Here is a 27,792-nt window from a genome sequence, read left to right as displayed (position 1 = left end):
GGTTTTAGATTTCCTGCCAGTAAAACTGAGTTTGCTGTGTCAGATGTGCTAATAGAAATCTGCAGCCATGGCCCCATTTTGCTTCTCTTGGTTCCTGTAAGTTACATTTTTAAACGTGGTTGTTGAGCCTCTGTACAGTGGGTTTGTTTCCTAAAAAAAAAAAAAGCAAAGAAAAACAGAATAAATGAAATCATGCAGTGTTTAACTCATCTTGTCATTGCTTCAACTCCAAGCATATGTGGCTGCAAAGCAGTGCCTCCAGGGTACCTCTGCAGCAAAGGGATCATTTGGATGACCCAGTGTTAGGAAGCAGGGCGTACAGGCACCAACCAGTGCCAACTCTGCTTCCCAGGTGCAGGAGGTGACGATTTGTGCTCTGCTTCACCAGCAGCTCGGGCCAGACATCTGTCTGTGCAACCAACAGTGGGCAATATGGACTGTGCTTGGAAAAGCTGACACACATTTCACAAACCTGGGTCAGAGGGGCTGTCCTCCTACTAGGGATTTGTCTATAGATATTTTGAATCCATGCAAACTTTTGTCATCTATTTATCTACAATCTCTTTGGAAATAAATCATCTGCTCTAAGCAGGTTTTGTGTAATGATGTCTTTTGGCTTCTTTGGAGCCTGCTGTCTCCCTGTGCTTGTATGGAAAAAGTCAGTGAAGAAATAGCCCATCTTCAATTGCCCCAGTCATAATTTTATAGACCAGTAACACACTCTCCTTCCACTGTTTTATTCCCCAGTGAGGACTTCTGGTCTATTCTTTGCACAGAAGTAATTATGTACCTTTGATCATGCTGCCTTCAGCAGCTTGCTTATAATCTAAGCCACTGAAACTCAAATGAGTCTACATGAGGCAACGCAAACCAGTCAAGAACAGCTTTGCCTTTGCATCTTGATCCCAGATTAAAATAATGCACATCATTAAACAATACTTTAGCAAATATGTGTATCAAATGTTGTGGTTGGACCATCCAAAAACACAGACAGTGCCTCAGTGGTGAGGTGTGATTTGTCACTTGAGCCCTACAGACTACCACCTGCGGTGGGAGAAGGGCATGTCCTGACCACTCATCATTCACTTCCTCTCATTTTCTCTTATGACAGAAAACTAAAATGCTTCTGTCAAGTGTATCCTTCCCTTCCCTCTTGCCATATGTCACACTCCCAAAGGATTAAGAAAACATTCTCAAGTGGCTTTGTCCATATGTAACTGATTTTTCCCATCTTGGAAGCTGAAAGGCCAGCAGTGTCCATTCTGGCAGAAATGTTGCAATCACAGGGCTTTGTATGAGAACGGAGCTGGGTGAAGGGCAGCACATCCCCCGGCCTCCTGACAGCCATCAGAAATGCTTACTCAACAGGCTTTTTTTTCGAAAAGCCTCACAACTCTTAAAACTTTTGCAGATGCACAAAAAAGTCAAGGGCAGAAAGGAAAGAAGAAAAGGGAACATGTGGTATAAGCTTGCATTAGATGCACACAAACTATATATAGAACATAAGGCCTGAATTTCTCTGTCCTTTTACCTACATTTTAGACAGTTTGCATCCTTTGCTGCTCTGTGGCAGAGGCCATCTCTCTTTCTTAAAATGAGCTCCATTTCTGGAAATAGGAGTACACCCCTGATAATTACACTGGCAGCAAAGAACTTTGCTAAGATTAATTGAAGGTGAGATACTGATTTAAAAAAAAACCAAATAATAAAAATGTTATCTAAACAATTTTACATGTGGAAGAAATTAAAGGAGGAGATTGAGCTCTAACTGTTTTTCATCCCTAAAAAGTTGTAATTTTAGTTTGTAGAATACTAAATGTCGTGAAAATCTAGCAGTAAAATCTACCAATTTGAAAGAATTAAACCAAGACACAGATAGAATTTTAAAGGCATTTGTGCATCATGCAACCAAATTAAAGAGTCTCATGTAAAATTAATGCATTTAACATACCATTTGCCACTTCACTTTCGACCTTTCTGCTTCAAACTTGGCCACCTCTTTTCGGTCTTGAACTGACACCAGTAATTTCCATATACAAAGTAAAACAATGCCAATGAGAAGGATAGCAAGGGTGACACCCACCATTATCATTGGGATGTTTGGAAGCTGTGGGCAATCTGTGGAAACAAAACCAATTATGGTCGTAGATATCCAATCAATACATTTTAGGCAATTAACAACAGCCAAGAGGCATATGGGGCTTCTCATTTGCTGGGAGCTGTGCATGCCTTTTCTTTCAAGTCCATATTATTTTCCTCCTGCTAACCTGCTAAAGGGTTTGTGAAATTGGCTGAAAAATACTACATTAAAATGTTTTTAAAAATCAATTGCTAACCTCTTCCACTGCTCTTTTAGTGTCTTGGTTAGCAGCTGCTCGATACAATCCAGATTCTGAAAAGTTAGAAAATTCTTTTCAGATTTGTGTCATTATAATTCTAAAAAAATAGGGCTGAGTTGACAAGATTATTAAGTTTTACAATGTGCAGCTGGAGCTCTAATTCAATTGACTGACATTCGGTGTGTTGCAGAGGAAAGGATTGTAGTGAGATTTGTGTCAGAGTAAAGACCTCAATGATACTGAGAAAAAGGAGGAAACTTCATTTCAGTCATGGAAACAATGAGAGAAAAAAAATCCGTTAGACTTGCTGAAAAGATTGGACTGAACAATTTGAAGGAATTTTGTGTTTCAGGTTCTGCAATACATTTTATCATGCAGTATTTCAGAGTCAAAATTAAAGTTTTTGCTTTGCCAAAACACAAAGTTTGATTATCGTAATATTAAGAAGTATTGCTCATGAAAGTCAGTGAACAGTCAGTTTCACAAGGTTTTCTGCTGAAGCATGGTTTAACGACATTGACAATTCATTTCAGTCTCATTTGGCCTACATGGATTGTACTTCTCATTACGTTTTTTGCTTGATAGCATCATTTAACTAATTGATGGGGTTTGGTCTGAGCAGTAAGTTAACGCTCTGGCTGCTGGTGTCATCTTGACTTTGGTTCCATAACTGAAACCAAATTCTAGAGCATTTCTGGAGGTCTTATCTCAGTTCAGTTGTTTTTTTAACAAACATCATTGCTGTAATAGCAACCTGTATAAAACCAGACTACTGTTCTTATGGTAGAAGCTGCTTTTGTGTGCAGTGAAATCACTTCTGTTCTCACACGTATGCTAGAGAAATGCTTCACAAAGGGTTAACAAAATAAACGCCATTTGTGCCGACAGAACGAGGTTGCAAATCTGCGTGACTTTCCCTAAAACATAACTAATATTTAGCACCAAGACACTGGATGTGTCCAAAAAAAAAAGGTGCTTTAATTGCCTGGAAACTAAGCTGGCAGCTGAAAAGTGGTGTCTGTGTTCTTTCCTGTCTTACATCATTAGGAGCTTTAGTGAAAAATCAGTAGTGAAACAACAGTAAATAAAAACGAAAAGAAAAGTTATAAAGAGATCTGTTGAATATGTTAGTAGTGCAAAATTTAAAAAACTTAATGATACTGCAACATTAAATGTATTTATAAATATATTTGAGAATTTCATCAGGTGTACCCATGTACTCATTTGGATATTTTGTCCATCTGTGAAATACATTGCACAGAGCTTTATAAAAATTAACCTGCTCTTGCAGCCCAGGGATCATTCTGCCCATCTTTCATGCAAGGCCAGGTATTTATTTTACTACCTCGTTAAATGAGTACTTGAGGAGGTGCAATTTTGTCTTAGCAGAGAACGGCTACAAACACAAGGAGGTGCAGTGCTGCTGAAAGAGCTCAGCTTCAGATCACTCACCCTGCCTCTGTTTATAAATCGGATTTCATGTAGAAAAGGCAGTATTCATTGCTTACCTTTCTGTTCTATGCTATGAATGACTGTCCTTCCCTGTTCATCCATAGCCAGTAGAAATGTGGTTAGACATTCGTTTCCCCCCTGCAAAGAGCAGGGAATGGATTTATCCTCTGAATAGTCTGCAGAGGGAGGAAAAAAACCAGTGATTTGTCAGGTCAAATGAAATTTAACTTGTAATAACAATAGCGACTGCTGGCATCATGTTTGTCACAGCCTTGTCCGTGGATCGTAAAGGGTGAAAAACCAAAGTGTCAATACCCTCAGACTTTTTACTAAATTTAACAGCTTTTCTTCCACCTCAAGCTTTGTTTTGTTTCAGATTTTGCACTTATCTTTCTGAAGAACTGATCTGGTGGTTGTCAATCTGCCCTGACCATCTAGTGCACCTGATTAATCTGGTGTATGGTGAATTTGAATGAGTTGGAAGTGCTTCCAAGACGCTTAGCCACCAGCTGGCTAGGAAATTTAATAGTCCCCAATTACAGGACAAAGCCAACAGTCTGTTCTCTTTGGTTTGCAGCTACTCCTACCGTGTCTAGATTATGTTTCTGAAGCAGATATACATACATCAGACAGCAATGGATACTGTTAAAAGGGCTGCCATTTATTTCTTCCACAATAGCCCTCTCAAAGTGTAGTGTGTACAGTATTGTTGCATCAGTAAATATATATTAATAACAAAAAAATGGGATTCTGGAATCTTTGTATTGTGATACCAAGGGAAGCAGATAAAAAGTGACCTGAGAAGACAGTCTGCCGCCATTTTTTGGTCTCTCCATTTAATGTAGATCTGCACAAAAACTTAATCCCTTTTTTTCCCAGTTGATTCCTAACTGGGGAACCTTTTCTGCTGAGAAATCAAAGAGAACAGGGATACAGGAGGAAGCTGGCTGTGAGGGACGGTATAAAACAAATGAGTCAATCAAAAATAGAGACTACAGGTCCAGAAAGGCTGTAATTTGGAGCCAAACCATTATATAGTATTTTTACAGAGCAAAAATACCCAACTTTATAACTGTGTGCAATAATACCTCTGGGGCTGAACATTTATTATGTTTCCATATAACCCATGATTTAAAGAGTCTTGGAAATCTAGGTATGCTTTTCAATACACTTTTAGAAAATCTTCTTAGGTTTTATTTGTAGAGATAAGAACAAACAGTAAGCTTTTCAATTTTTTCTTTGAAAAGAATTGTCACTCTCCATTATTTCTTACCCAGTTGATTTCAGCTCTTCCTGAAATTCCATGAGCAACTGTGCTAAAAGTATTAAGTCCTCAAAATTTAATGCGGAGCGTAATGAAACATAAAAGGAATCAGACAGGAATATGGATTTTAAAGAGTCCTATGGTACCTAAAGAAATAAGTGCTCGCTTTTTTCCCTTTTTTTCCATATTGCTTATCATAAGGTTTGGTCTTATAGAGAACACTATTCAATACCATCAAAAATATGAAAGTATAAATAGTTGACTACCCTACAGTCCTTTTCTGTGCTTGTTATAAAGCGAGAATCAGATGTGATTGGATTTTAACGGAAACACGCTCTTGATTTGTGAAAATCTTGCATGTATCCTGTTGCCTGTCCTTGGTGGCAGAGCAAAGTGTTATCTGTCCAGGTGACAGGCAGACAAGACCTGCTGATTTAACAGGATTTGGTTTTGTTAGAAGGGCCACTGACTGCAGATTGAGTGTACTGAATTAATGGCATTCATTGCCAGGTCACAGTTCCAGTAACACTGCACAGGTTTTGCAATATTTGTTGTTTCTCAACTCTTCTAAGCAAGCAGATCCAAAGAATATCAGCTTACTTAGGAAAAGGGTAGTTCTTAGCTATCCTGAAGGCAGAGAAAAACTTGCAGGCGTATTCCAGATATGATCCAGAAAGCAGTAACTGCAAATATATTAGTTATTTTTAAAATGTAATTTTTCATTTAATGTCATAATTTTAGACCACGGGGAGAAGAAATCCGAATATGTGCAAGGCTATATTAATGAAAGCAAAGGTACCAGATCAAGCTGTTTAGAGCCCAGCTTACACTTAGTATTTTTATTTCTCTGATGTTATTTTTAGGATGAGGCATCACTAAGAGAGACTATTGCATAGATTATTTTCAGTTCATCAGCACAAAAATTTGCCTAGGCAGGTAAATTCCTGCAATTTACACCTGTGTAATTTTCTGCATTCTGCAGTGAGTCATCCTACTTTTCCCACTTCTGCCTGCAGCCTAATTCCATTAATTTCAGTGGTATTTGAAATCACTGGAGTCACACTGGAAGAACTGGGTAACTATGGTGAGCTGGAGCCTTGAAATGTGAAGAACTGTTTCCAAACACATACTTAGATAAAAGATTCAACAAAAACAAATCCCCCAAAACCACCGTGAGTTTAAAAGCTGTTATGCCCTTCCTTGTTGGTCTTTTGCTGAACAAAATGGGTTATTTTTAACAGTTTCAGCTCACTTTGAGTCAGAACAACAGAACAGCGCTGATACAGAGGTTTACCAGCATCCACTTTGTTGCTGCACTGAGAATTTGTGTGGTGTCAGTGCTATGGGGTAGGAAAAATTCCGTTTCTCCAAAGAAAATGTGATTGTCCTTATCAGGCTTGTGACAGGAGCAGCCTGGTGCCCTGTCTGGGGCTGGTGGCAGGAGCTGCTTCTTAGGAATTGCTGTTTTCCCTGGGTAGCAAGCAGAGCAGCAAGGGCTCCTATTAGACCTGTCTGACAAAGGGGAGGTTAGTCTGATTTCATATTCAAATATTAAAAATGGATGATATTCCAAAGCGATGCCTGCTGTGGAGATAAGCCCAGTAATTGTGAAGCCATCGGCACCTGCAGAGCTGCTGAGCAACCCGTGCCCTGCTGCATCCCCAGGCGCCCTCACCACTGCCGCCCCGGTGCGGGAGGACAGGAAGAGAAACCACTGGCACCCACCAAACCCAAGCAGGGGAGGGGAAAGGCACAGCTCGGAGGCCAACGCGGACATTCCCAGGAAACAGGAAAATGTAAAGCCTATGCTTTTTTTTGGGTGTTGCTCCACAGTTCCAGTCACTGTGTTGCACCATATGCATGCAAAAGAGAAAGTAAATCCTAAAGTGCTAATATTTTATTTAACCTAGAGCCATTTCTAGTTTTCAAAAAGCCTTGAAGTATTAAAGAAACTGAAATATAAACCAGAAAGCAGCAGTGTGTTACCATATAAAGTTGCTCAATAATCTGTCTTAAATATTACGTGGTAGTCTAGTATCCCACTTTCAAAAATTTATTTAAGTAATGCAGTTTTGATCTTAGGATTTTAGTATTATTATTTTCAGGATTTTTTTTCCACTCGAGACTTCTTGTTGAGGCTACCTCCATGCCAAAACCAAACCCTTGTGCTATTACATAAGCTGCTGTAACTGCTGCAAATAAATTTTGGTTCTAAAGAATTAGCTGACAGTCTTGGTCACGGAAGTACAGGACATGGAAAGAAAGGGAATAACCAGGAACAGGAGATTATATTGTCATGCTCATATTCCTGTGACCTCTGTGTGTGTGAACAGAGCCATATAAGTGACTGTTCCTGTTCTTGATTAATATTCCTTACATTTGGAAGCAGAACGTCTTATATATTCCTAGCTACCAATATCTGCCATCTGGCAATAACAACCTGAAAACTTTACTAATGACAGACATACAATGAAAGTGCTTACATGTTTCTGAAGCTTGCAAAGACATTTTATATTTATAAAGAAATACAGATGGCTAGAAAGGCGAACCATAATAATAATTTTAATAAAAATACAAAATTAGAATTAATTTTCCTTACAAGGGCAATATTTGTAACTTTTGAGCTCTGTATTGTGGAGTAATGTCATCAAAACCAAAAAGTGTAGGTTTGTTGGAAAGATGCATATCAGTTGCATGCAGCTCTTGCCAGGCTTCCAAAAATTTGCAGACACCATCCTTAGATGTGCATGCAGCACTCTGCATTGTCATCCTAATTCTTACCTTTATCTGATTTAATGCTTATGGTACATCTGTGGCATGGATATAATGTACCTATCTCCTGTCTTACCTAACAATTCCATTTTGCCATAGGATTTGGATTAGAATTGCCATTAGAATAAAAACAAATTTCCTACTGATCAGGCAAACACCTTCCTCTACCTGAAAGGAAAAGGTGCACTATTTCAGTTAAAGTTATATTATTTTCTAAGAGTGCTTTTTTATTCAAGGTTAATTCCTACTCCAGAAATTCCCATTGATGGAGGGCAGTTTTGAATTCCAGCCAGCAACCAAAAGATGTACTTAGCCTTTAGGGTACTGGGAGTGTCTCAATAAAATCTGACAAGAAGCAGAACATCTTTGCCACAGGTCCAAGGGCTGTGTCTAATTGCACACCGTAATCACGAGTCTGAGTGAGGACTGGAGGCAGGTTTTGCATTTGCGTGGTAAAAGAAGCCACACTGGAGCTCATGGTACAGGCATGACTTAACCTCAGGGGCTTTCGTCAGCCACTGGTTTGCAGGGACTGGTATTTATTAAAATCTGTCCTTTAGAAAGTAGGTGTGATCCAATGAGCTTATTAACCTGGAGGGGTATGACCAGCCCTGATCTGCATTTCCTACTTGCCATAGAAGAACCATAGACAGACAGCAGTTGCCTTATAAGCCTTAATATAATTCCACCACAGAAAAACAAGGCTACTTTCAAATATAAAATCACCGAAAGTGGAAGCAATCGCTACTCATGCACAAACAGAAAAGGAAGATTGAGCATACAAACCTTCAGCAGTGCTGACAGTTGCATCAACCAATTTGCATTTTTCACTGCATTCTCCCTGTGACTTGTCATCCAAAGCCAAGTGACATTCCACACAGCTCCTGCAGAAAATAATTCAGCAGCTCATCAATCTCAGCCTGTCACAGAGCAACACGACAAAAGCCAGTTTGTATGCATCTGCATTTTAAAAAGGAGCTAAACAAAAGGTCTTGTGCTATAGATACAGTAGTTCTCAGAAATATGATCGGTATTGCCACCAAAAAAACCAAACCCAACCCAGACAAAACTAAAAAAAACAACCCACCTGAATAAAGGTATTGTGGATAAGCTCTCTCTTGTCCTCTTTTCTCTCCCAGCTTATTAGCTACCAGACAGAACCCCAGGCAACATTATTCATGCAGGTCTATGAAAACCATGGGGTTACTCACACACAACATTCATTTTCAGAAATAAGTATCCTGAACAGAGCCCATGCTAACTACCTGCTGAAGGAATGCCTATCAGATGAACAATATCTGAAATCGACTTCAGAGAGATCAAGCTGGGGCACCTACTAGAAGTCTTCCTTTGTTGAAAGTCTATTGAATAATGTATTGAAACACTATTCAGATGTCTCAATGGATGTCTTTTGAATGTGATTACTTGTCTCAGGAATTACTTAGATCCTGATTTTACTAATGCAATTTATTGGAAATTTATTAACTTTAATGGTGGAATGACTGAAATATTGTCTAAAAAAAACAGAGTCTAAACCAATTCTTTTAGAAGTCTCTGAAAATATTCCCAGAAATTCAATGAGGACTTTAATAAATCCAGCATTTATTCATGGAAAGAGGAAATAATAAGCAGAATTCATATATGAAAATTTTTTATGTATGAGGTATCTTGCTGGTTTGTCACAAATAGCTTCAGCCAGAATGAGGGGCTGAGTCTTTGAGAAGCAGCCTGCTTAAAGAAAAGAGAGCTCTAACAAAACTTCCCGAAAAATCTTGTCCATCTCCTGTTGCATTGAATTACGTATATCTATGGGAATACGCTGAGGCTGCTGAGATTATCTTCATGGGATGGAGAGGACTTTATCACTCGCTCCGGAGATGGCAGTAGAAGCGAGCAGGTAATGGAATAGCCTCTATCTCCTGAAGATTAATTCAGTGTTGTTGGTGTTTTTGTCATATTTGTTATGTTTCTCAGACTACGGCTCTTTTTCTCAGCAGCCCAGCCATTGATCTCCATCCCCTCTGACCTGGTCTTCTAGCTCTTGGTTACCCTACCCAGGTATTCCTAATGTTCTCTCTCTTTGGCTTTCCCTGCCCTGTGTTTCAGCAAGGGAAAACACTGAAACAGAGAGAAAAGATCTAACACTGCATACAATATACATGTTTAAATAGGCTAATGTAATGCCCATCGTGTAACTTTATATTTCTTATTCTCTGCCAAATTGAGCAGAGCAAAGCAGCAGCATTGTCCTTTGTGCTTAAAGCAGTTGCATGCAGAAGTTCTCTTCACATAAAGTTTTGAACCAACTGATAGGCTTGCTTTTGTAGGTCAAATTTAGCACTAACATAAATGACGATTTAATCACATGCCATAGAACTGCTTCTCATCTCAGATACAGCAGAGGCTGCAATGACAGACATGAAAACACAGTGGCAGAGAGCTGGTATGGAAGAGAAATGGGCTGCAACTCTAAATAAGTAGACATGACATTGTCATGAAACATTAATGCAACTCGCACTGACTTGGCACTCAGCAAGCAAATCCAGGGTCATTAATAACACATATTCTGAGAAGCCTAATTCCACTTCTAGCTTAAATCTCTACTGAAGACTGCTCACTTTGGACTGACTTTAGCCCTGCTAGAGCTCATGTAATATAAACGTAAGCATGGGCGTACTTAGAGTGGTCAGCTTTATGTCATGCATATTTCTGGTTGCTTTTCCTGTCACGCACCATAGCATACACCATGCACCACAGCAGGAAAGCTACATAAATTTTGTATGCTCTGTGAATAGAAGACACTTCATCATTTACAATCAATTTATCATCAACTGACACATGACATGCAGCTATCCACTGATTTCATCCCCGGACTATGACCTAGTTTATCATAGTTGGGCCTCTTTAATTCAGCCAACTTCAGCTGAGTTTGGATTATGAATTTGCACATGTGTAAAGCTTGAGCAGACAGTGTGACCTTATTAATTCATATGCATGAGAATGGTAATACAAATGCCAAACTTTTCTGAGCTCTCATTTTTGCTGTAGTAGCTCTGCTGAGATGTTTTCATTGTGTACTGTGGGCTGGAAGGAGATTCAGCTGCATTCGTCTGATGTAAGGCCACCATTCTGATAAACTGTACAGCCAGGGACAGCAGTGGAAGTGTGATGTTTTACTTCTGCTGCTTGAAGGTGATTAAACTGTTTTCCATAAAGTTCTGTTGTAGAGGAGTAACAGTGATAACTGGTTGATGTATCAGTTACAACTGCTTCTCTCAAAGAGCGAAGAAGCTCTTGGGTTCTGGTCCGTAAATCCAATTTACAGTAATGGCAGTAGGCACACTGCAGAGGCAGTATAGCAAATAGATACCTGAATGATACAAACATCAGAGACGTAAAACCAGCACATTACCGCCTGGAACTGCAAGGGTCACCGCAGAGAGGGCATTTTTCACATGTTTGGCCTGCCGCCCCTGAGTGGGTGCAAGCACAGGACCCGCAGATGCATTCGCCTCTCCCACTGCAGAGCGTCCCATCCTCGGCGATGCAGGCGCTGGTGTCAGTTGTACAATTACAGTATTCACCAGTCCATCCGCTGTGGCACATGCATTCCCCACAGTCACAGTCGCCATTGCCTGGGAAAACATTTATTATACCTCAAATCAGTCTCCTATTAGGAATCTGAGTGATGAGCTTTAAAATAATTCTCCTTAATAGCAGTTACTTTCACCTCTCCAACTCTCCTCACTCTTAAACATCCTTCTTCCTCCCCCAGCATTGTCAGTTCTAAGCTAGAGGATCAAATTTTCGCTTAGGCTGGCTGTAAGCCAGTGCAGCTCCATTCTCTTCACTGGAGTCCTCCACATAGATCTTATCTTCTGACAGTGCACAATCTAATGGGTAAATCCTCTTCCATTTATAGCTGCATAATTTCAGCCTATTTATTCAGCACAATCTCATGGCTGGTTCCTGCCAGTTTAATGCTACTCCCATTGTTTCAATAGAATCAATTCGGATTTATAATGGTAGAGCCCAAGAAGAAAATTATAAATACAGGTTTTCAAATTCTGATTGTGTATTACACATAAATGTACACATTACATAAAGAAAGAATAATTTAAAATTATAAAAATACCATAATTATCCTAAAAGTCATTAATTAAGATGGCTATGCTTTGATCATTATGTCAGAGTTAAATTCTGTGCTGGCTAACACTGATGTATGTCAATATACACCACCGACAGTCATTAAAATTCTGACGCAGTGTGATGGCAGCTGATAAACCTCAATAAAGCTATGCCAACTTAGACCAGCTATGGAGCAGTTAGAGGAGTCTCATCTTAAATTTTGTAAATAGGATTAAAAACTGTTTATTGTTTTAAATCTAAAAATAGTAAATTATGCTTTATGCAGAATTGTTTGCAATTGAATAGATGATAAAAATACAGATTCACAACCTCATAGCTAAGAGTGAGACAACAAGGTTCTACAAATGCAGGCAGTAAAACCAGCGCAAGGGGACCGTACCTCCACACTGCAGCCCTCTGTGTCTCACGCAGGAGAAGTTGTCACACTCGCAGCGTGGCCCGTACACCTTTCCGTACGGGGACGGGTGGCAGACGCACTGCCCACAGTAGCAGTCACCTCTCCCGCTGCAGGAGCTCTGCTCTGCCGAGCCCTTGCAGGAGCTGGCACCGAAGGAGCTCTCGTTGCATTCGCAGTGTGGCCCCACATACCCCGGGCTGCAGACGCACACCCCGCACTCCAACGACCCTTTCCCTTCGTTGCATTTTGGGCTGTTCATCTCAGCCTTCGCCTGACAGTTACAGCTGCATTGGGGCTGAATTTCCATTTTCAGCGTGTCACTGAGCCCCACCGGTTTTACCACAATGTGCCTACTGTCTTTTTCACAAGAGGAGAGACTTACAGTCACGTTGAAAGACACCTGGAAGAGAAAATGGTGGCTGTTCAGAGCTGCAAGTCTGCAGAATGAGAGGGTCATAGATACCGCTTCTTTTTTTGTGGCTTGTTTGGAGGAATATTATTTGCTAAAGAGCAAACTCTCTACCTTGGTGTCCTAAATTCTCTGGAATTCACATCTTTTTAGAATTTGTTCTTTACTTACTGTCTCTCCCACTTTCACGTGAGAGCATTTCCTCTGATGTGGAAAAAGCGTCCCGTTGTTACAGATGGCTGTGAAGGAGAGATTGAGCCCTTCTGTCTCTCCCAAGACCTCCAGCTCCACCTCGGATCGCAGCTCCTTAAAGGAAAAACGCGTGAGATGAATGGAGTGATAACAGAGCCAAGCACTGCTCATGCTCCATGCCTGTGTAACATGGACTGTAACTTACCTGACCTTCATGGGAGTAAATTCGTGGGTTTAGCACTTTATTTACAGACTTCTGTATTGCAAGAAAAATGGGCAATGAGCAAAACAAAGAAAGAGATGACGGAACTGCCTTTCAGTGGAAAGCAATGGTGGTATGAGTTTAATATCCGTTATCATGGGGCTTATTTCCTGTCCTTGCAGGAGAATAAATTCAGTCTTTTATTAAATCATCTTTCATCACTAAGTGCTCTGCTGTCTGAGACAGGTTTTCCTTCAGCTTTGGTCTTGCCAAAGAACAGATTTGTGTCTCTGATTGCATTGCTAGCACTGGGCTTTTCCTGATTAGCCAGCCTATGTCAATATTGCTCTCCATTTATCTCTCCTGGTAGAATCAAACCCCACAATCTCTCTCACGGCAGGGCAGGCTGTGAGCTCGGATTTACCTCAGTACGGGGCCTTCATGACTGAGCTCAAGGTTTCCAGGGCCAGAGCCAGAGCTGAGTCCCATGGTGAACTATCACAGCCAGGGGGCTTGCTCTGCTGCTTCCTTCTCCTCATGGAAATTCCTGCTTCATGAGCTGTTGGTGCTATTTCAAGTTGCACTCAACAACATACTCATTTCTTAAACCAATTTGTCCAATCAAACTTTCATTTCTTAAGTGAAAAACTTACTTATTGAACTCTCTCACACCCAGAGTTTTTTAATATGTAACTCTTTAAAATGTTTTATAACAACTTTGCTTACACAACTTAGCTGTAATCCAAAGCCTATGGCAGACCGTGGGGAAATTCCCTATGACTTCATCGGACTGTGGATCCAGTATATGGAAATTTTTAAAAAAACACCTTAGCAATTGCTGACCAGAAGTCTCACTGAGTTGGCTTTGTGCTCCTGTGATCTTACTTGCTTTACAAAATACCCCCTGCACTTCAGTCACAGCATGAGTAGCTCGCTGACCTTACTTCTGTGAGTCATTTAAGTAAAGGCATTGGGGTGACTCACTAGAGTAAAGGTCTGGTGGGGTAAAACAAACTAAAAGTAGAATATCCATAAACCTGCATAGGCAACAACACCCCGCCCTTTGTACATGTCCTGGGTTCCCTGGCAATTTGTCTTAGGGTTGTGGCTGTTGGGGGTTTTTGAATGACTTTTTGTTTGGAACACCTTGTCAGTAAACCAAAGCACTTTATTAAAGGACAACATGTGGTGCAAGGAACATTTGTGTAATACCCAGAGCTCTTTCCAGCACAGAGCCAGAGCAGTAAAACGGTGCAGTGGGAATCAGGTTGGTGACCACATCCATAGCTCTGGATACGTCCAATTTTCCCTTCATGTTTGTTTTAGAGTTAGGTGCTTCTATTGCTATTGAAACAATGCAGAGGTTCATAGATAATAATTTGTTTGCAATAGCTGAGCTGTCACAAAATGACCAACTATAGCAAATGGCTAGACAAAACCGTGAATGTTGGTATGTGCTAATGTTACAGAAAATATCACCAAAGAGTCCCTCTTCCACCAGCTGCAAAACTACGAGGCTCAAACAGAGTGCGACTGTAAGAGAAAATTAAATGCTGCTGAACACCAAGTCGTAATACCTTGAATCCCGGTGTCTGTACTGGGTCATTTCAACATGCCTTACTGCTGTGAGAAGTCAAAATACACACATTACACCACCAAATTGAATGCCTAAACTGTGACAAACTCAATTTTCTTAAATCTTAATATCTGTGACGACTTTTAATGGTGTTTTAAATGTACTAAGCTGCCTAGCCATAGAGTTTGGGAACCAATAGCAGACAGTTTAGTGAGCTTTAAGCTATTTGCAAAGAAACATTTGTGGTTAAAAATACTTTCTGAACAAAACACCAGACAAAGCACTGCTACCATCTTGTGCCCTTGTGTTACCTGCCTTGTTTTAATGTATTATTTCTTTGGTCTTATTTTCCTGTAAGTAAAAAGGGAACCAAACAGTGGGGGAAAAAAGAGTGGAATGTTTCTTGAATTTTAAAATCCTGCAATAACTTTAATCAAACAGCCTGATATCTGTCACAATGCAACTTAGCCTACAGCTCTGCAATTCAGTGTTAAACAAAGCAGGCAGAAATATGCTTACAGAAGAAAATGAAGCATACTTGGAAAGAATATGAGAAGTCCTTGTAACAAATATTTTGACAGCTCAGACTTTCTTAACTCGCTTACTTCCTCTCTGAAGATTTTAGCTAGCAACACATGGTATTAGCAAATCTTGTGTTTGCACAGCAAGCAAAGACTCGAATGTACTTTAAAAGCATTAAAAGATTTAGCCTAACTCTACTCTTGGGAGGAAAATTGTTATTTATTCCTTTTTTATGGGTAAAGAAACAGAGACACTGGGTGTTGAATTACACTGCTGAGAGTATCATGAGAGGGCTGTGACAAAAATGGAGTTGGATCTTCTCTTTTGCATGTGATTTTTAACTCTCATTTTCCCTTTTCCCTGTCCCAAAAAAATCAGATGTCTTAACTTATGGCAAATAAGGTGGTTTTCATTGTTTCCTGCTTGGAAGATTTGCAGTGACAAAGCAATAAGATTGTTAACCTTTAAGGTTAAGTGTAATAAAATGAGCTCTGGGAAATTTTGAGTGTGACATGTTGCTACTTGTAGACTTTGTACACCTTGAAATGTACGTGGGATTTCAAGAACTTGTGAGCAACTCTGGCCCATGGTCCAGACATGCAGCACCTGAATGGTACGGCCTGAAGGCAGGAGCACCCTTCCTGCCAGTACGGGAGGGGAGCGAGTGCTGAGCTCAGAGCCCCCTCCAAACCCTGCCCACAGCACGGCTGAACCTGCGACCGGCTGAAACAGCTCAGAGCTACAGCAATGTCACCACTGCCAGCTGCGGGAGACAATCTGCTCAAAGCACACAGCAGCTAAAAAGTCAACCATGTCCTGACTATCATGAACAAGGATGCTGAGAACAAGACAGAGGGCATCATTTTGCCTCTGTATAAACCTTAATGTGCCCTGCCTCGCGTACTGCAAGCTCGTTGCTCTCTGCATCTCAGTCATTGAAGTCGGGGAGGGTGAGGGGAAGGTCAGCTGAAGTCACCAGGGGGATGGAGCAGCTGAGGAGAGACTTAAAAGGCTGGATTATCCAATTACAAGAGAAGATTGGGGTGGGGGGAAGATGTCTCAGTGATAAAATCCTGTGAAATCATGAAGATGTGGAGATAAGGTGAATGCAGAGCTGTTACTCACTCAACCCTGCAACACCAGAACTAAGGTGCACTTAGTGAAACTTTAAAGCATAGGTTGTAGTTTAAAATGAGAAAAAGAAAAATGTTTCTTCAGTGCAACTGAACTACTTTTTGCCACAGGAGGCAATGGAAACTGAAAATATCAGCAAGTTTGAAAATGAGAGTGGGAAAAAAAATCCTAGACGATAGGCAGGAACTCTAAGGAGAAGGGGCAAGGATGCACCATCCACCTTTCTGGTGTTCCAACAGGGTAGAAGATGCCAGGACACTGCAATTAGAGGAAGCACCACTCTGAACTTAACACAATGCTACAGCAAAGGCAGCAGGACACAGCACTGGAACCATTATTTTTTGCTTTTCCATTACTCACTGGATATCAGAATGGTATTTCAGCTGTTAAATGTAGGAATTTCTGTCCATACATTAGAGTGCTAGCTCAAGAAACCCTAATAGGAACCAGATGTGATGAACAACAGGTTGGACTCCAGAAGCGAAATCCTGGTGTTACTGGAGGTTTAGCAATAGCTTTGCTCCTGTAAAGATTTCTTCCTCATACTTATTACAATGTGTAGACTCCCAAAATTAACCTTAAAGTTCTTTGCTTATTGAATTTTTCATAGGATAGAGAATCTCCTGGTATTTTTTATTTATTTAAAAAATCGTAACTCACCAATTGTATTGCTTTTATAAGAGTTCTAGGAATTTGGCTTGCCCTCCCATAATGAGGGTCATCTCATTCAGGTAATAGCAGGAAGAGCAGGAGAAAAAAAATAAGGAAAGAAACAAGCTCTTTGTAAAGATTTATTTGGCATTGTAGCCAGCTGGTAGAGCAGTTTTATAATGAAAAGGGCCTGAGAGGGAAGAGAGGAATATATATGTATGTAAATATATGTGTAAAGACATGTAAAACTGTCTGAAAATATTCCCCTGACGGAAGAGAACCAGGCAGCCAGGATGCATTTTACAAAGCTCTGAAAAGCAGTGCTGTGTTTACGTTCCTGTCATATTTACAGTGTTTCTTGGTAGGATCCAAACAAACCCATTTAAGTTTGGGGCTTATCTAAACAAACCCGTTTCATCTCCTGTGTTCTGCTTTTTAAAAACCTCAAAACAGCCTCACAGGGGCAGCAACAAATTGCTAAAGCAGAGAAGAGCACTGAGAGCAGGACAGGGCTTTTCCCCAGATATTCCTGCAGAGCCATTGCATGTCTGCTCTGGTGACAGCTACAGATGGGAACAGAGTTGAGTCCCTGCCAAGGTACGGAACTGGGAGACCTGAATACCTGCGTTAGAGAAGGCTAAAGAGTATGTGTGAAATACAGGACTATGCGAAAGGCAAGACAGATGAAACACTGATGTGAATTTAGCATTGCAGCAGTACTAAGGAATGACAGAACGTTATAGGAATTTTGTTTCTGTGCTCACTTAATCCTCAGAGCGAACCAAACTTTTCCTGTTAAGGTCAGCACATAGGCTTAAAACAGTATGTTCTTGTAATCAGTGCAGGGAGAAAATCAAAGACTCTTGTTTTTACCAAAGTGCGATCTAATTTTGAAAATACAGACATGCAGGAAGAAAACACCTTACCTGATATGCAGCAATGATCAACTGGAGAATATTTCCAGAATCCTTCTGTAGTCGTCCAACAGTAGCTCCAGGAATAAGCTTTGCATAGTTCTGAAAATAAATTAAAATAATAAAAAGGTATTAAAGCATAAAAAACCTAGGTGACAAGGTAGGTGACTAGGAGCTACCATCTGGAAAAAAATGAAATAAGTTTGAGCCAACTAAAATAAGTAATACTGGCATTTTCAAGGACCCTTGCAGACACAATAACACATGTCCTGTTGAAAAAGTCCTGCGGAGACGTGCTAGTGTCATTGAAAACTAATGGGACATATTGCTAAATCACCTCTGTGTGCTTGGAAGTTTTACACTGTAGTATTTTTCAGCTATAATTTTTCAAATTTAGAATGAAGATATAGTCTATCAACAGTTGTGTATTTCTCTAATACACAGAAGATTCAGCTGCTTTACTGTTGCTGTACTATTGAAGAGTCTTGGACCCTATATTCAGTTGCAGCGGCCACTTTTTTATCACTGCAAGCAACTGGGCATCTCGAATTCTGGTTAGTGAGGGCACAGAATTTAAGAAGTTTAAACTAGAAGCTGCAACATCTTTGAACTAAGGCCCTTTAAAAACTGCCACTGGTTTATGATTGATGTAACACCCCACATGTGTCCCAGTGATCTATGGCTATGATTGATTGTATGTTGACTTTATGTTAATAACATAGTCCCAATGTAACGATTTATTTCAGTGGTAAGGGTTATTTTCTTTTTGCATTAAGTTGCATTGTGACACTAACGTGACATCTAGCAGCTAGATTTTAAATATGCTTGATTAAAATTTATCCTCCTTGGTTGTTATCTACTTCTCTTGCTTGTACCCGTGCCCTTGGAAAATAGTCAGTGTTCATCATTAAAAAGACACGTTGTAGCATTTGTTTTCCTTTGCAATTTCTCCTATCAATGCTGTTATTTTAATGTAAAAAAATTCCAGAGAGCTATTAATAAACATGGATAATTTGATGCCCTTACATCCCTCTTATACTTTACATCCCCAAAAGCCCTGTGATTACTTTTTATGTTATGTATGGAATACTTGTCATTCATTAGATTTCTAAAGTGCTATTGTAAATCAGTGGGATCAACCACATTTTATGTTACAGCTGGTGACCTTACATTCCTTGCTTCTCCTGTGATTAATGTTCTTTCAAGGATTCTTAGAATATTGAAACTCTGCATTTTGGACACATGGACCTTTCGGGAGATAATTATAAGAAAAGGCGATAAATCTGGAATTTAAAGTATAGCACCCTATAATCTGTGGCATGCCAAACAAACAGCAGGGGTATACTGCTCTGAAGACTTCTTTTTATCTTTCCTCTTTGAACAAAAATTCTCTGCATAGTGATACAAGGGTGACATTGCAAGCCCAGACTGAGTAAAAAAATTGGTTAAACTCTACCTTTTAGCAAATGTTTCTGTTTAACCATTAACAAGACGAAGCAGCCTGATGCTTTTGGAGTGCTACTGTCATAAAACTGTCCCAAGGATGTCATGGAATTTAGTCTCAGCAAATGTTCTTTAAAAAGTGAACCATGTTTTGAAAGAAACACTCTGATTCATATTAGTGAAATTTGACAATTATATGTTTGATCTGACTTCAGTGGAGTCATGGCTAACTTTTAGCAGTGTAAATGACAGAAGAATTTTCATCATAAATAGAGTGTCATGCCAAATAAAAATTATAAAAAAATATTTAAAAACCTGAAATTCTGCACTAGTGTGGAGACTGGAGTATTTTTAGTTCAATTTTCAATAGTGAAATAAAGTCTGAAAACCCCAATTTTCCGGCTCTATTCTCTTGTGATATAAAAAGAAATAATTTGTTCAGAAAAGAACAGTTTCTACTTCAACAGCAGTGCTGCTTACTCAGAATTAGCAGGATCCTTTCCTCTCTTCTAAATTTGAATAAATTTTAAAAGAATTATGCTTGAAAAGCATAATATAAACAATAATAATTACTCCATGAAAACTTAGACTGGTGTTTTCTTTTATACCAAAATAGGATTTACAGTTTGTCAAAATATCATCACTATTGCAATATTCACAGACACTTTTAAAATTATATATAGAATAAAAACATTCCCTGCTGCTTTGGCAAGACTCAGCTGAGACTAATGACGCAAAAAGTTGCACATATGGGAATATATTTTTAAAGATAATTTTTAGAGAAAAAAATCATTTAAATAAATAATCTCAGATTATCAGGGCTCAGTTTAAGGAACTTATTTCCCTCTCTGGCACTTAATTTTAAGTGGCCTTGTAAATGTTTGCCCATTTACTGTTTTTAAAGTTATTGTGGTTGGAGAGAGCATCAGACCTGAACCTCCCTCCTCTTTTTGACTGCTGTGCAGTAGCTGTTGGAGGCATGGAAGAACCAAAACTAACAGCAGCGATGTTACCAGTGCACATATTCTGTGCTCATGCAATCCATAATAGTTGTGTGTTCAATGGTAATACACATATAAGTAAGCGGATAAACTGAAAATTTAGTTGAGCAGGATCAAGCATATTAAATGACTGAATTATTTTGGCTAAATTGTTGGGGATTCTACAGGGCTAGAAATATAACATCTATATTTGTCAGTCTGAACACTGCACTTAAGACTGCTGGAATCTATAAGGTCTATTTAAAGAGGTGTTTTCTAAGTCTTCACAGTAATTTTAATGTAGGTTTGTCCCTAAGAAATGAATTATAAATAGCAATGGTCAGTTCTGGGGTCTGACACAATTAGATACTGAGTTCAAGTAGATTTGTGATGGGATGTCTGGGGAGAGGGTTTCCACCTCAAAGAATAATGAAGTTTGAGGGGGTGTTCTGAGTGAGATTGCAGAATCTCCATCACTGAGGCTTTTAAAAAGAAGCAAAACACCAAGACAAGAGTGGTTTAATGGTGGTGCCCAAGTGCCAGTTTAGGGTCCTCTCCCAGCTCTTCCAGTCTACCTGAGCAGGGGTCTTAACACAGGAACAAGTCTTACTGTCTTGCGTTGTTCTTTTTACAGTCTTAGGCATGGATAACTGGGTATTTACATTCATATTACAAATTTGAATAATTTGAAAACATGACGCTGTTGTGTGGGAAAACTGTACCATGAGACTTACATACGATTTTTCTACTTGCTTTGACTTATTTTCCACATTGCCTACAGGATAGAAAGCAGACCCAGACAACTATAGCTATCCAAATAACTGGTAGAAAGCAGTACTGAAAAGATTAAAGCAGCAGATAGAAAATATCGAATGGGATTACTATATACCCTACAAGATAGAAGACAGTCACACTTCTTTTTCCCCTAACAAAGAAAGTAACAAGAACAAACATTCCCCAGTTGGGCTAACAATGGCTTGCAGTTTTTGTTAGCTATAAATCTTTGTTTAGTGTTCCCAGTGAACAAAGGGTGCCACTTGATAACTTTGATACTGGTATAACACTGACACAGGGATACTGAAACAGAAAACCCCTGATAAGAGCACTGTTGGCCAACTCTGATGGAGCGTGACCACCAGCAGTTTCCAAAGGAAAATGTAATGCCATCAGTAAGAGAAAAGTTTCTTTGGACTAAATAAGGCTCTGTAAATCAAAGAGATACTTCCAAACCACCTCCTAGAGCGGCTCTTATTCATGCAGCTCCTATTAAAATCAGGAAGAAGATTTCACTTGTAATTAATTGGGCCCCTATTAAGAAAATGTTGAGCAATAATGAGATTTAGTAGGTGTTTTTTAATGTACAATTTTAACTAATCTATGCTATGACTATAGAATCCCACTGCATTTGCAAGTGACTGATTTATGCTATGGTTGATCTGGATTTTCATGCTTTGGCTCAGTCTTTAATGAGCCAGGCAGTCAGTGCTCCAAGATGCAGAGTGATTCTTCCCTTGTCAGGACTGTAATCTGAAAATCAGTTTATGAAAGATGTGACCCTTGTCAAACACCTGCAGTATTAGTCTTGCTCAAGAAAACTCTATAACTGGGACCAGAGAAGCACTGGAGAGTGTGTCTTGCCTGGGTTACACAGGAGAAATAGAAACCCATCATATTGGGGAGCACCTCAAGGGCTCTTCTGCTCTCTCTTCTGTAACAGATGAAAGGCCTTTTTTTCCTATTTTCCAGGTGGTGATCACACCAGAGGAGCACCTTTGTTCTCATTCCTTTACCGTTTTTTCCTTTGGGAAGCCAAGCTCATTATATCAGCAGGACTGCTCTTATTGATCCCTTCTCAACCAATCCGAATAAATTTGGAGGCACAATTTCTCTCCCCTTGCTCCCCTTCATGCAGCAATCCATGACCAGGCAGCCAAACATAGGCTTTTGCTGCCAAGCACAGGCTGCAAAACCCCTTATTATCCTCACTGAATTCTAATCTAGAATATCTTTTCTGCATGTGAAGATTTTTTCCTAGCAGAAGGACTGGGAAAAAAAAGGAAATAAGAATTGCCAATATCCTTCTTCTTTTATCTTGAGGGCTTTTGCTCACATTCTCTCCAAAAAGCAGTTAAGCAATAAACAGAAGATGTGTACCCAAGGACAAAACAAAATTATAACCAAACAAAATTATCCTTTTCCAGCTCTGTCCTTGCAGCCTCAGCTCACGGCTGGAACATCAACGGGCCAAAAGCAGCACAGGGCTTCAGGAGGGCTTATATCTGTGGAGGCTGAAAGCAGGTGCCTGCACAGATAGCTGATGGGGCTGAAGGTATGAATGACATTCAGTTCATTAAAATTATGGATTTTGCACCTCTGTAACCACAGCTCCTCTGCTCTCCTCTCTCTCCTGTCTCCCATTTCCCATGACATAACTTCATAGAGCTGGAAATGACTTCATAAAGCAGGATTCTGAGACTCCTAATACTAAAAAACTCCTATAATAAAATGTATTCCTCCAGTAGAGAGGAAGAATGATATATAAGGGAAGAGGACTTTCTCCATCCTGTTTGGTATTTTTAATCTTGCCACTAGTTTCCTATTTGTCTCATTAGAAAGAAAGAACAATGAATAAAAGCCTCAGGTCAGCTGAAAACTGCACATTATCTCAGAGGTGAGCATGAAGACAAGTGTATTTTCCAGAATGTATTCTTGTCTTATAAGAGTAAGAAATGGTTCAACTGTCCTTCTTTAGCCTTATAAAATACAAGAGGTTAATCATAATGATTACACCGAGTAGTTTAGCAATGCTTTGTTTGACATCCCTTGACTTAAAAAATTACTGTGATTCAAATTGAAATCCAATGTAAAAGCTACCCAAGAACATAAAAATCAATACATGGAGAAGTACTTCCTATGTAAAAGAGCCTTTCTCTATCATTTCCTATATAATTTATATTTATTATATGAATATCTTGCAGAATTCAATTTTTAAAACTAGAATTACTGTATCAGCTGTGAAAAGCCTAAACCATAAAACAAATACTGGAGAACTGAACATTCTAGTTTGCTTACCTCATATATGTGAACTTGCTCATTCGTTACAGCAAAAATCAGTAAAACATTGTTTTGCACAAGTTTGTCAATTAATTGTCCAATTGTGGGATACTCCTGAAAAGAAACAGAAGATAGCCACATCAATCAATTTTTTTATGTGCATTCAGTTGCTAATGACCACCCATGAAACACACATTCAAAGTATCATAATTAACTCTGTATTCTCTGTATAGTATAAACTATAATTAGGCACTGCATGCATACAAAATAAAAGACAGTGCATATAATTTCCTTGCCTTGTTTTTAAGAACACCCCTCTGAGAAAAGTACAGTGCCGCCCTTCATACGGGAACACTGGGTTCGGTAGCACCTATGATATTATATAGTATACTTACATTATGATCCAAAGAATAATACTGCACCACAGTAACTGGGTATTCATTCGTCCTATACTGAACACTGTGGCATATTCATTCAGTATTTTTGAACACTGAATCTTAAGCTGAGGAGTTCTCCTACATGAAGAGTGTCCTACAAACTCCTGAACTCCTCCTGAATTCACATCCTTACAGGGAATATGAGTAATGCACATTTTGTCTCCCCTGCACAAGGAAATACTACTCAATCCTGTTTCATGTGCTTTCCAGGTTAACAGGAATAAGATTTGTGCTTTCTTTTTTTCCTAGCTGTAATCTATCCTAACTCCATACAAACATGCTGTTCTCTTTTTACTAAATTGTGTGATTACAAATAAAATAGATGACAGTAAATATTTGGATTCCCCAACTCTTATACATACCAATGATGAAAGTATACTTTCATTAATTTTCTGATATGCTCATGTTATTCGAGTTGTACAAAATTCATAGGAAATTACCAGAACAGTTGACATGGAATATTCATTATTGTGGTCCAAATGACAGTTCCCATCATTAGGAATAACAATCCCTGCCAGTTTGCTGTCCATCCCAAAATGGGAATCCGCATCACTCACAAACACCAGCAAATGCAGAGAATCATTCCTCCATCCAATTTTTTCCTGTTGTTTAAAATACATTATTTTAGCAGGCTGTATTGCAATCACAATATAAAAAAACAGCGAAAGGTCTGCAGAACAGCATCTCAAAATAAATGAAAGAAATCATTTTAAAGGAAGTATCAAAAACATGACAACGATGTTGTTCATTCCATTGTCTTTGGCTAACATTTTGTCTCCCCATTACTCTGTTTAATAACATGGGTTCATCTCAAAGTGCTTACTGCTCTAAACATAGTTAATAAAAAAATACTTAAAGAAAACAGACCCAAAATTATACAGTTATTTTTTTCTTTTTTTTCTTCTTTTTTTTTTTTTAAATCCCTGGCAATTAAAAAGAAACACTAAAATATTGCAATATGCAAGTTTTACTTTGTACAGCCAAAAGTATTTTCACAAAAATCAAATGAGGCTCTTGGACTGCATTAGAAAAACCTTGGAAAATAATTATCTGCTTCTTTGAAATACAACCATATAATACTAAAAGTGGTAATACAGAGAATAATAAATATTATACCCAGAAGTTTCAATTACCTTGCAAACAGCTGCCTGCATAATTGCATCGAATCCTCCCTCTGGAGTGTCTATGTTAGCAGAGATTCGCTGTCCTTTCACAATTTCATTGAATTTTTCAGCATCATTTGTTAGTGGCAAAACATGTTTGAATCCAAAGGTGGGTAAGCACTCATATGGCACACTTCTACAATATAAGTGAGACAGCTTATGGATATTATAGGGTGAAAAATCACTACAACGGCTACTTTACAGGCCTATCTGGGTTAGGTTTTGGCCATGTATCTCTCTTCCGTGTCTGAGAGAGATCTAGTGAAAAATGTAAGGTAATCAAAGAGCATCCAGGGAGGTGGGCAGCACAAACAGGTCTGTAAAAAGCCTGAGAAATGCCTCTAAAGCAGAGTAATTCAGACAGTTACAGTGTGCAGGTCTTGCCATGCTCCCACCATGCCTTGTTTTCATACTCAGAAGCTCATGAGGGTCTGTAGTCCCTTAATGACCTCCCAAGAGCACCACCAAGCTGCTGCAGCCCTGCTTCAGGCTGCAGAGCAAGAAAAATACATAATTATTCTGCATACCTGTTTGTTAACTCCTTAAGCACATTTGTAAATAGCAGCAAAAGTTGAAAAGCAGAATCACTCCCAGATTCCTTTCTCCAAATAACATAAGACTCAGCAGAACAATGATGAGAGTGCAAAACTACAAGAAACGTATCTTTCCCAAACTGACTCATTTACAGCTGGAAGGGAGCAGAGGCTGCTGAATTGAATTTTATCCTGAAGAGTAATATTATGACCTAATGTTGGCATGCAAACAGATGTAGGTATTTTCCCTGCCTACCTGCAAGGGTTGTTTATTTCTGCAGCTGTAGTTTTGATAAATGGTGAAACTGGTTTTTCAACAAAAGATCCAAACCCCAGTCTGAAGTTGCTTGTCAGTTTTGACATTTCTTTGGAAAGAGTTGAACCCAGTTCTTTGATTGTGTTCAGGTCGTCATCCATGGAGGCTGAAAGATCCATGAGGTAATAGAGATCAATTGGATAATCTTCAGTTTGGCGAACCTTGATCTGTATTGTTTCTTCATGTCCTGTGAAGGTCACAGGAAAATGGGATACATATTAGCACTTTACCCAGAAGTGATGAGCAATATCAATTTCTTGATAAACTTATATATATGGTGAGAATTCTCTAGTATTTTAAATCACCAGTAGAATTAACAAAATCACTTCAAAATTCTCTGTCAACAAAAATCTCAAATGAACGTCTGATAAATTAAAAGCAGTTCTGGTGTTTTGGGTTTTTTTTCCTAACCTGTTCTTCAGTAAAGCCGTAAGCATCGATTTACAATTGAGTGCTAGAATTTGAAAAGACATATGAGAATATCAACAGTGTGCAGCTTTAGAAAAATTAGATATGAAGCTAACTAAAACTGAAGGTACCACCTATGTGACATACCACGTACTTCAGAAATTTAAGGAAGCGTACACACAGGTTTTCCTCTTGATTCCAACATTATGATAGGACCTAACTTGGTGTCTCTTTCTTTTCTTTCTCCCAAATTTCTCCAGGAAAAATTCACATCTCGAGGACCCCAAAGTAGGTCTGGAGTGTTCCCATAAATGTCACTGGTACCTTGTAAATCCTCAAAGCAGCATTGTACGCTGCCTCTGAGATATGCTGGTTGCCAGACCTGCAGGGGAGAGGCACAGGAGCAGGGCTGGGGAGGTGGGGAGTATTTCCATTCTCTCACTGCCACCTCAATGGCAAGAGAACAGAGCTAAAAAAAAACCCAATCTATCCTTACTTTTATGATTTACCCAGCACTTCTGAAAGCATTTTGAGCTCAGTCAAACCTAGTTTTCATGTGATGAGTTGACAGATAATTTTGGACACACCACAGGTTTTTAATCTTTGTTCTCTCAAGATGTTTTTTGGATCATTCAATCTAAGAAGCCTCAGTATATCACACGGCCTGAAAAAAATATCGCACAACTACAGACTCAATGACTTACCTGGCCGCAGCCTGACAGTTAATTTTTGAGGAGAAATCTGTGTGACATCAGAATTATTCTTCTGGGTCGCTACTGTTAGGGGGTTGTTTCTGTGAATTTCTACTTCTGAAGTGGGAAATTCAATCAAATTCAGCTGGCATCCTTTTGACAAAAGGTTTTCTGGGGTATCACACCTCCCATGAATTCCTGTTTTTGCTGAGTCTGTGTAATTCTAAAACAAACAGGAGAAGGAATGGATGAGTTAAATGTATTTACAGACCAGCCACCAGCTGACAAAAGGTCAGTCCAGTGCAGGGAACAGAAAAAAAGGTGCAAGTTAGTGTTAAGCAGTGCAGAAAGAGATCTAGGTGGCACAGAAATCTAAATTTGCCCTTCATGGATCATGTCACACAGGTGTATAATTAATGTAACTTTCACCGATTTGGTATCTTGGGAGAAACTGCTCTATTGTTGGGGAAAGGGAACTGTGCCACTCACTTCTCATGGTACTGGGAATGTTAACACAAAGCCCCTGTGAACCCTTGTTTTTATTGTTACAGGATTATGCCGCAAATTCATCAGCCTTTCCTGAAAAGTTTTGAACTGCTGGTGGAACAACATCATTTAATAACAGAAAAGGTCTCTCATATAATAGACTCCTACAGATTTTGTGACAAACTGATGGTGGGGCACTCAGTGTTCACTGGGGTGTTTTTTCTGACCTACTCTTTCTCTTCAGGACTCATTTACCATGGTCACTGAAGCAGGCAACAAGAGATTTGGACAGGCTGAACCGATGGGC

At 39.3% G+C, this 27,792-nt stretch overlaps 1 protein-coding gene across 1 annotated transcript; it reads right to left on the bottom strand.

Annotated features, from left to right (window-relative positions):
• Nucleotides 1-48: 48 nt before the first annotated feature.
• On the bottom strand, nucleotides 49-27,218 carry ITGB6 (integrin, beta 6). The gene is made up of 13 exons (XM_010195065.1): nucleotides 27,012-27,218; nucleotides 25,840-26,086; nucleotides 25,021-25,186; nucleotides 24,328-24,489; nucleotides 23,469-23,564; nucleotides 17,986-18,075; nucleotides 12,954-13,088; nucleotides 12,356-12,773; nucleotides 11,240-11,462; nucleotides 8,614-8,711; nucleotides 3,848-3,967; nucleotides 1,952-2,118; nucleotides 49-150 (listed from the first exon to the last, which is right to left on the bottom strand). The coding sequence occupies exons 2-13, from the start codon at nucleotides 26,016-26,018 to the stop codon at nucleotides 49-51; spliced, it is 1,956 nt and encodes a 651-aa protein (XP_010193367.1). The 5' UTR covers nucleotides 26,019-26,086; nucleotides 27,012-27,218.
• Nucleotides 27,219-27,792: the final 574 nt, after the last annotated feature.

This window comes from Mesitornis unicolor, unplaced genomic scaffold (assembly GCF_000695765.1).
Source record: "Mesitornis unicolor isolate BGI_N332 unplaced genomic scaffold, ASM69576v1 scaffold51681, whole genome shotgun sequence".
Classification (NCBI taxonomy): domain Eukaryota; kingdom Metazoa; phylum Chordata; class Aves; order Mesitornithiformes; family Mesitornithidae; genus Mesitornis; species Mesitornis unicolor.
This window is presented reverse-complemented; position numbering and strand designations above follow the sequence as displayed.

What these genes read in the sequence shown, in the direction of transcription:
- ITGB6 (XM_010195065.1), bottom strand. Translation starts at nt 26,018, where the DNA reads ATGGATCTTTCAGCCTCCATGGATGACGACCTGAACACAATCAAAGAA. An exon ending in GAAATAAACAACCCTTGCAG is followed by an intron (nt 25,187 to 25,839) that starts GTAGGCAGGGAA and finishes CTTATATTGTAG; the next exon opens with AAGTGTGCCATATGAGTGCT. An exon ending in ACGTGAAAGTGGGAGAGACA is followed by an intron (nt 12,774 to 12,953) that starts GTAAGTAAAGAA and finishes TTTCTCTTCCAG; the next exon opens with GTGTCTTTCAACGTGACTGT.